The 8,550-nt window shown below is 44.4% G+C and overlaps 1 protein-coding gene across 1 annotated transcript; it reads right to left on the bottom strand.

Annotated features, from left to right (window-relative positions):
• Positions 1-1,523: 1,523 nt before the first annotated feature.
• On the bottom strand, positions 1,524-8,336 carry LOC120055457 (elongation of very long chain fatty acids protein 7-like). The gene is made up of 7 exons (XM_039003323.1): positions 8,273-8,336; positions 7,731-7,921; positions 7,391-7,471; positions 6,998-7,054; positions 4,035-4,140; positions 1,919-2,055; positions 1,524-1,787 (listed from the first exon to the last, which is right to left on the bottom strand). The coding sequence occupies exons 1-7, from the start codon at positions 8,334-8,336 to the stop codon at positions 1,524-1,526; spliced, it is 900 nt and encodes a 299-aa protein (XP_038859251.1).
• Positions 8,337-8,550: the final 214 nt, after the last annotated feature.

The raw sequence follows: 8,550 nt of genomic DNA, 5'->3' as shown, positions 1-8,550 counted from the left end.
GGGACTTAGACAAAGGCACTGAACAGTAACCCATGTGGATAACACGCTCACACTGGAGCCAACATCAGCAAATACATTTCAAATCAGCTAGATCGCTGTTGCTTATTGGACTCAGTAAAACCCCAGTGCCTTGGGTGTAGGCTACACCTGTGGAGGCTCATCCTACACGTAGCTAATGCTGTGTCCTCAATCACCAGTTGAGCAGAGCTCGGAGGTGAAAACCAAACGTGAACACACCCAGTGAGAAAGCATACTTAACTCTCATACGCATGGCATTAAGACTGAACTCAATTTGGAAGAGTGGATATAAAACGAATATGCATGCAGTGGTAAACAATGGCTACAGTTTTTCATGGGTCGTTCTTTGCTTGCGACAGAGCTAAAGCGAAATGTGCACTCTGCTCCGGTTCCTGCAAGAACAGTGCCACACTTTTCTCTCTGCTTCAAATGTCACACCGTCACTTCTGTTGGACATAATACAGACAGATTTCAATGAGATTCAAGTAGGCCTAGAGCTCTTTAACAGTAGGAGCAGGTTGGCTTCCAAAGTTTCTCAGCACCAGTAGAGGCTGTGACTCAAACCAGAGAGAAATGGGTGCGGAGTTTATGAAACGGGGGGGGGGGTCAACACCAATACACTCCACTCAGTATACATGTAAACATCGGTTCTTACTGGCAAAATGGTTATCCTCTATCCTTCCATCATTACAGGTATACTATGGGTAGGGACCAGAGTTTTTCCCAGCCATGTGACCAGACCCAGGAAATACATCAGGCCTCAACTATGGAAGATGGCTCACATACTCAGACAGACAAAATCCTGTTAGACTTTCAGTAGCAGAATATATAAAATGTTTACAATTAAATGCACAGACAATGTATTAAAATTATAAAAAAGTACAGGTATTGAAATATAGAAACCAGCTGAAAGCAAGGTCACATTATAAAGCTGAATTCTACAGCCAAAGCTAGAGAGGTTCAGCACCAACTCTAAAACGGCAGAGTTCATTTGGGCTGGTGGGACAAAGCTACTGAACTGCCCCAACATCGGCTAACCTAACACACGTCTAACATCAACAATCTGTTTATAAAAATAAAAAACACTCAACTTGTGCTTTCACCCTGAACAGGAAAGAAAAGCACAGGTATAAAAGTTGAAAATATCTAATACAAAAAGTCCAGTAGAGCTTTGGGTCATAACTCTGAGAGATTGCTGTAGCAGAGAGAAAAGAATATATCAGAAGGTCCAGAGGTGAGGGGTCAATTCTCTTTGAGTTCAATAGTGCACTGTCTTTTATATTGGAAAACAAAACTCCTGCATACCTAACCTGGGATGTAATCATTAGTCCAAAAAATGGAAAAAGACAGTTTCTATTAGACAAATTCAGGTAGGTACCTATCCGTTTGGTTCCTAGTGAATACACCCCAGTACTCTAAATTCCATGTCTAATTTCAGTTCATGAATAGGCTCATATTTAAATGAGATCGACCCTTGATCCTGAGCCTGATTGATTGACCTCCCGTCACTTATCCTTGTCACAGTGGAAACCATTCCCGTTGGTTATTTCGCCATTGGTTTTGTTGTAGGGGTGGGCCCAGGTTTTGGCCTGAAGTACCTTGGGAAGCCTCTTCCCCTTGGTGTAGGCGTGGTACCAGAAGTTGAGGAAGAGGAGGAGGAAGACCAGGCCATAGAGGCCAATGATGTAGATGAAGATGGGGAACTGGTAGGGACAGTCCTTCATGAAGAAGTACTGCCAGATGTGGGTGGTCACGATCACAAACTGGATCTGAGGACAGACAGAGGACGGTCAAATATGACTTGTTTTTAACAATCCTATCCTTGTTCATAAAAACGTATGACTTCTGATTCAAATTCAAGTTCACCTCCCACACTAGTCTAGTGCAGTGCAGTACGTACCAGCTGAATAGTGGTGAGGTACTTCTTCCACCAGAGGTACTTCTGGTAGGCGGGGCCCAGGGCAGACAGGCCGTAGTAGGAGTACATGATGACATGGACCACACAGTTCAACAGGGCATGGAATGTCCCCTGGCCACCTAGAGGACGAGATGAGCAATTAGCAGTTAGGATTTTTTTTGTTCTATAGGGCAGTGGTTCCCAAACTTTTTAGTCCCGTACCCCTTCAAAACATTCAACCTCCAGCTGCGTACCCCCTCTAGCACCAGGGTCAGCGCACTCTCAAATGTTTTTTTGCCATCATTGTAAGCCTGCCACACACACACACACACACACACTATACATTTATTAAACATAATAATGAGTTTGTCACAACCCGGCTCGTGGGAGGTGACAAAGATCTCTTATAGGTCCAGGGCGCAAATAATAAATCAATAATTTTGCTCTTTATTTAACCATTTTACATATAAAACCTTATTTGTTCATCGAAAATTGTGAATAACTCACCACAGGTTAATGAGAAGGGTGTGCTTGAAAGGATGCACATAACTCTGCAATGTTGGGTTGTATTTGAGAGAGTCTCATTCTTTAATAATTTTCCACACAGTCTATGCCAGTATTTAGTTTTCATGCTAGTGAGGGCCGAGAATCCACTCTCACATAGGTATGTGGCTGCAAAGGGCATCAGTGTCTTAACAGCGTGATTTGCCAAGGCAGAATACCATTTGGCAATGCAGAAATCTGGCTGTGGCTTCTGATTAAATTAAATTTTCATTGAACCACTTGTTGCAATTTCGATGAGGCTCTCTTGTTCAGAAATCGATAAGTGGACTGGAGGCAGGACATGAAAGGGATAACGAACCCAGTTGTTTGTGTCATCCGTTTCGGGAAAGTACCTTTGTAATTGCGCACCCTTCTCACTCAGGTCCTTCGCTATTTCACATTTGACATTGTCTGTAAGCTTGAGTTCATTTGCACACAAAAAATAATACAAATGATGGAAAGACCTGTGTGTTGTCCTTGTTAATGAAGACAGAGAAGAGAAGAGCTCCTTAATCATAGCCTCAATTTTGTCCAGCACATTGAATATAGTTGCGTAGAGTCCCTGTAATCCTAGATTCAGATCATTCAGGCGAGAAAAAACATCACCCAGACAGGCCAGTCGTGTGAGAAACTTGTCATCATGCAAGCGGTCAGACAAGTGAAAATTATGGTCAGTAAAGAAAACTTTAAGCTCGTCTCTCAATTCAAGAAAACGTGTCAATACTTTGCCCCTTGATAACCAGCGCACTTCTGTATGTTATAAAAGCGTTACATGGTCGCTGCCCATATCATTGCATAGTGCAGAAAATACACGAGAGTTCAGGGGCCTTGATTTAACAAAGTTAACCATTTTCATTGCAGTGTCCAAAATAGTATTTCAAGCCGTCAGGTATTCCCTTGGCAGCAACAGCCTCTCATGGATGCTGCAGTGTACCCAAGTGGCGTCGGGAGCAACTGCTTGCACGCGCGTTAACACTCCACTATGTCTCCCTGTCATGGCTTTTGCGTCATCAGTACAGATACCAACATGAGCAGCAGCTACGTTCGGCCACATACAGACCGTTAGTGGAATTCCCGCGAGAGAGTAACGGTTAATGTGATTGGATGTTAATTATTTGACTAGGCTACCTGTATTTGACATTGTGTTGTTATTTCGCTGAACACTAGATGGTTTAATTTTATTTTTGGCAGTGAAACGAGGCCACTCGGGTGAGAAAAAACTCACCCAAATGTATAGCCCCATTGGAAAATATAAATGAACTGTTTGAAAAAATAAAAAATAAAATAAAAAAATGTGAATCACATTTATATTTGGCGTACCCCCGACGGCATTGCGTGTACCCCTGGAGGTACACGTACCCCAGTTTGGGAATACCTGCTATACGGCAATGCTATCCCTAAGTGGCCATGTTTCTGTGTTCCAATTTGACAACAGCTACTAAGGAAGTCAACATGCTAAATACTGACATTTTCCTGGTAGAGCCCATCACTAATTTGCTGGTATAACCCATTAGGAGTTATGACACCAATGTGCTAATACAGTCACTGTACCAATTCAAGCACTTTTATACTGTACCTGGAGCGAACCGGACTCCAAACCACCAGGTAAAGGGCATGATAGAGTGATGATAGACATGGAGGAACGTAATTTGACTGTTCTTCTTCCTCAGAACAAAGAAGATCTAAAAGAAGGGAGAATTCAGCCATTTAACTTAAAGGCCCAGTGCAGTCGAAATTCAGTTTTTTTCCCTGTGGTTTATATCATATTGTACAACAGCTGATGAAACTAACACTGTAAAAGTGTGAAAAAATGTGATCAGTGTAATTTCCTAAAAAGTTGCTGGTTGAAAATACAATCTACACAGGACCTTCTAAAATCAGCAGGTTTGAACAGGCGGGAGTGTCTGCTTTCCATGGTGACATCACCATGCAGTAAATTGGTGAATAAACCAATAAGGAGTGTTCCAAACCGCTTTGCCAATAACAGCTATTTTTCAGTTTCTCTCTCCCCACTCAGACCACTTACAGACAGTCCTAGTAAAATTATTGCTTGAGAAGTAATTTAGCTAAAAAGCTATTTTTGCTCAAATGAATGGAAATATATTACAAATCAAATCAAATGTTATTAGTCACATGCGCCGAATACAACAGGTGTAGACCTAACAGTGAAATGCTTACTTACGAGCCCTTAACCAACAATGCAGTTTTAAAAAATACGGATAAGAATAAGAAATAAAAGTAAAAAGTAATTAAAGAGCAGCAGTAAAATAAGAACAACGAGACTATATACAGGGGGGTACCGGTACAGAGTCAATGTGCGGGGACACCAGTTAGTTGAGATAATATATACATGTAGGTAGAGTTATTAAAGTGACTATGCATAGATGATAACAAAAGAGAGTAGCAGCGGTGTAAAAGAGAGAGAGTGGGGTGGGGGTGGGGGGGGGGGGGGTAATGCAAATAGTCTGGGTAGCTATTTGATTAGATGTAGAAGCTGTTTAGAAGCCTCTTGGACCTAGACTTGGCGCTCTGGTAACACTTGCCGTGCGGCAGCAGAGAGAACAGTCTATGACTTGGGTGGCTGGAGTCCTTGACAAATTTTAGGGCCTTCCTCTGACATCGCCTGGTGTAGAGGTCTTGGATGGCAGGAAGCTTGGCCTCAGTGATGTACTGGGCTTTCAGCACTACCCTCTGTAGGGCCTTGCGGTCGGAGGCCGAGCAGTTGCCATACCAGGCAGTGATGCAACCAGTCAGGATGCTCTCGAAGGTGCAGCTGTAGAAGCTTTTGAGGATCTGAGGACCATGCCAAATCTCTTCAGTCTCCTGAGGGGGAATAGGCTTTGTTGGGCCCTCTTAACTACTGTCTTGGTGTGCTCGGACCATGTTAGTTTGTTGGTGATGTGGACAGCAGAGAACTTGAAGCTCTCAACCTGCTCCACTGCAGCCCTGTCAATGATAATGGGGGAGTGCTGGGTCCTCCTTTTCCTGTAGTCCACAATCATCTCCTTTGTCTTGATCAGTTGAGGGAGAGGTTGTTGTCCTGGCACCACACGGCCAGGTCTCTGACCTCCTTCCTATAGGCTGTCTCGTCGTTGTCGGTGATCAGACCTACCACTGTTGTGTCTTCGGCAAACTTAATGATGGTTTTGGAGTCATGCCTGGCCGTGCAGTAATGAGTGAACAGGGACTGAGCACACACCCCTGAGGGGTGGCCCCTGTGTTGAGGATCAGCGTGGCGGATGTGTTGCTACCTACCCTTACCACCTGGGGGCGGCCTGTGAGGAAGTCCAGTTGCAGAGGGGGGTGTTTAGTCCCAGGGTCCTTAGGTTATTGATGAGCTTTGAGGGCACTATGGTGTTGAACACTGAGCTGTAGTCAATGAATGGCATTCTTACATAGGTGTTCCTTTCGTCCAGGTGGAAAGGGCAATGTGGAGTGCAATAGAGATTGCATCATCTGTGGATCTGTTGGGGAGGTAAGCAAATTGGAGTGGGTCTAGGGTTTCTGGGATAATGGAGTTGATGTGAGCCATGACCAGCCTTTCAAAGCACTTCATGGCTACAGATGTGAGTGCTACGGGTCGATAGTCATTTAGGCAGGTTACCTTAGTGTTCTTGGGCACAAGGACTATGGTGGTCTGCTTAAAACATGTTGGTATTACAGACTCGGACAGGGAGAGGTTGAAAATGTCAGTGAAGACACTTGCCAGTTGGTCAGCGCATGCTCGCAGCACACATCCTGGTAATCCGTCTGGCCCTGCGGCCTTGTGAATGTTGACCTGTTTAAAAGGTCTTACATCGGCTGCGGACAGCGTGATCACACAGTCTTCCAGAACAGCTGGTGCTTTCATGCATGTTACAGTGTTATTTGCCTCGAAGCGAGCATTTAAGTAGTTCAGCTCGTCTGGTAGGCTCGTGTCACTGGGCAGCTCTCGGCTGTGCTTCCCTTTGTAGTCTGTAATGGCTTGCAAGCCCTGCCACATCCGACGAGCGTCAAAGCCGGTCTAGTACAATTCGATCTTAGTCCTGTATTGACGCTTTGCCTGTTTGATGGTAAGTCAGAGGGCTTAGCGGGATTTCTTATAAGCTTCTGGGTTAGAGTACCGCTCCTTGAAAGCAGCAGCTCTAGCCTTTAGCTCAGTGTGGGTGTTGCCTGTAATCCATGGCTTCTGGTTGGGGTATGTACATACGGTCACTGTTGGGACAACGTCATCGATGCACTTATTGATGAAGCCAACGACTGATGTGGTGTACTCCTCAATGCCATCGGAGGAATCCCGGAACATATTCCAGTCTGTGCTAGCAAAACAGTCCTGTAGCTTAGCATATGCTTCATCTGACCACTTTTGTACTGATCTGGTCACTGGTGCTTCCTGCTTCAAGTACAGTAAGGTACATGATTGTTACCAAGAGATGATTTCATATTGATATAAAAACAGCTGCATTGGGCCTTTAACAGAACAAGACAAAGAAAACAACGGACAACTGAACAAGCGAAACACAGACAGTCAGAAAGCTGTACTAAAGAGAATCAGCTTACTGTGTCCAACATCTCTATGAACTTTGAGAAGTAGTAGAGCCAACACGTCCCAGCCATCTAAAAGGAGGAGAGCGAGGTTATTTGTAGCAAGACAGGAATAATTACATTTCTTACAGATAAGCAAAACCATCAAATTCAAAATGGTGGTGACCTAACAGGCCTCACCACACGACTAATGACATTATGCAACACAGAAAACGTGGTGTGAGTCACGGCTATGGAATGGCCTGCTCTCAATGATTCTTTGTTCCAAAAGTTTGTTAGCATTCTAGAGTCAGTGGAGGAATCCACAGGTGAATGGGTGTTAATCGAGACAAAGGAACTACCCGTACTAGTAGTTTGAAGATCTCTTCCTGTACTGTAGCAGGTTGCGTCACATTCTACAGCTCTTACCCTCAATGCCTGCGGCGAGTCCGAGTAGTCCACTAGGTCGCAGTGGAACGTGTAGCCCGTCCCCCAGCCCGACATCACATACTACAGTAAGAGACAATTCATTAAAATCAACATACTCCTAATCACAACACAGTTGTTGTTGCGCTTGCTCTCCTTTAAACAAAGACTAGACGCCAACTGAAATGCACCGTCTCCACATTGAAACGAAAGAATGTAGTGTCAAGTTTCACAAATTGGAAACCACGATTGGTTGAGTTCTTTGCTAAACAAGATCGTATTGCTTGACGAGGCAGTAACAAACACTAGAGCCTGTCAGAAGTCCATTGAGAAAGAGACCCACCTCATAGCACATGTAGAGGGACAAGGCGACCACGCTGAAGTTGTAGAAAATTAGAATTTCTTTGAGGTGGAAGGCCCTGCGGTTCTCCATGAGTCTGGGCCCCAGCCGGGTGACAAAGTAGATGTACGCCACGATTATTATGGTTTGGGGGAGCGGCGACGACATGAGAAACCAGTCTTCTGTCCTGGGGTCTGGAAAGCAGAGAAGGGTTGAGTGTGATTCAACATAACTCAATACATCATGCTATCTAGCCAACCATTCAACTGAGATACACCAATATGAACAAGTTTAAGAGGGTAGATTTAGAATCGATTCCCATGGCTTGTAATTATCAGCACCATTTCATCAACCCCAAAAGACCAACATGGCTAGATGAAGAGTCTATATCTGTCCTTTCCACCAAGTAACACAATAGAAGAGAATGTTGCATAATGCTTTTATGCGTTATCCTTTGGCTTCCACTGGAATTGAACATTTACCTTTTAAATAACAAAACTAAAAATCTATGCATCGCTGGACAGCAGTTAGTGATGGATCCTCACCTGCATTCTTCATGAAGTTGTCATACCAGAGTCCGGCCCTGGCCGTTAGATCCCTGAACTCCATGTCTCTCTGAGCTCCTGTAGCCGTCCTGGAGGAGGAAACACACAGGTCAGAGGTTAGAGATCAGTGCTGTGACAGAGGTAAGACAGTGGTTCTTGCTATCCGGGATCCTTGGGACTGCCAACTATGATGTCACCCAATTGAAATAGAAATGTCAAAAAGTTCGGGTTAGGTCAGGGTTATGGTTAGGGTAAGGGTTAAGGGTAGGGATGTCCCA

The sequence above is a fragment of the Salvelinus namaycush genome, chromosome 1 (assembly GCF_016432855.1).
Source record: "Salvelinus namaycush isolate Seneca chromosome 1, SaNama_1.0, whole genome shotgun sequence".
NCBI lineage: Eukaryota > Metazoa > Chordata > Actinopteri > Salmoniformes > Salmonidae > Salvelinus > Salvelinus namaycush.
Note: the sequence above shows the minus strand (reverse complement) of the source record. Positions and strands in the feature narration are given on the sequence as shown.

Coding starts and splice junctions, on each gene's coding strand:
- LOC120055457 (XM_039003323.1), bottom strand. CDS start 8,336: ATGGAGTTCAGGGATCTAACGGCCAGGGCCGGACTCTGGTATGACAAC. Junction 7,055..7,390: donor ACTCGCCGCAGGCATTGAGG/GTAAGAGCTGTA, acceptor TCCTCCTTTTAG/ATGGCTGGGACGTGTTGGCT. Junction 1,788..1,918: donor ACCTCACCACTATTCAGCTG/GTACGTACTGCA, acceptor GTCTGTCCTCAG/ATCCAGTTTGTGATCGTGAC.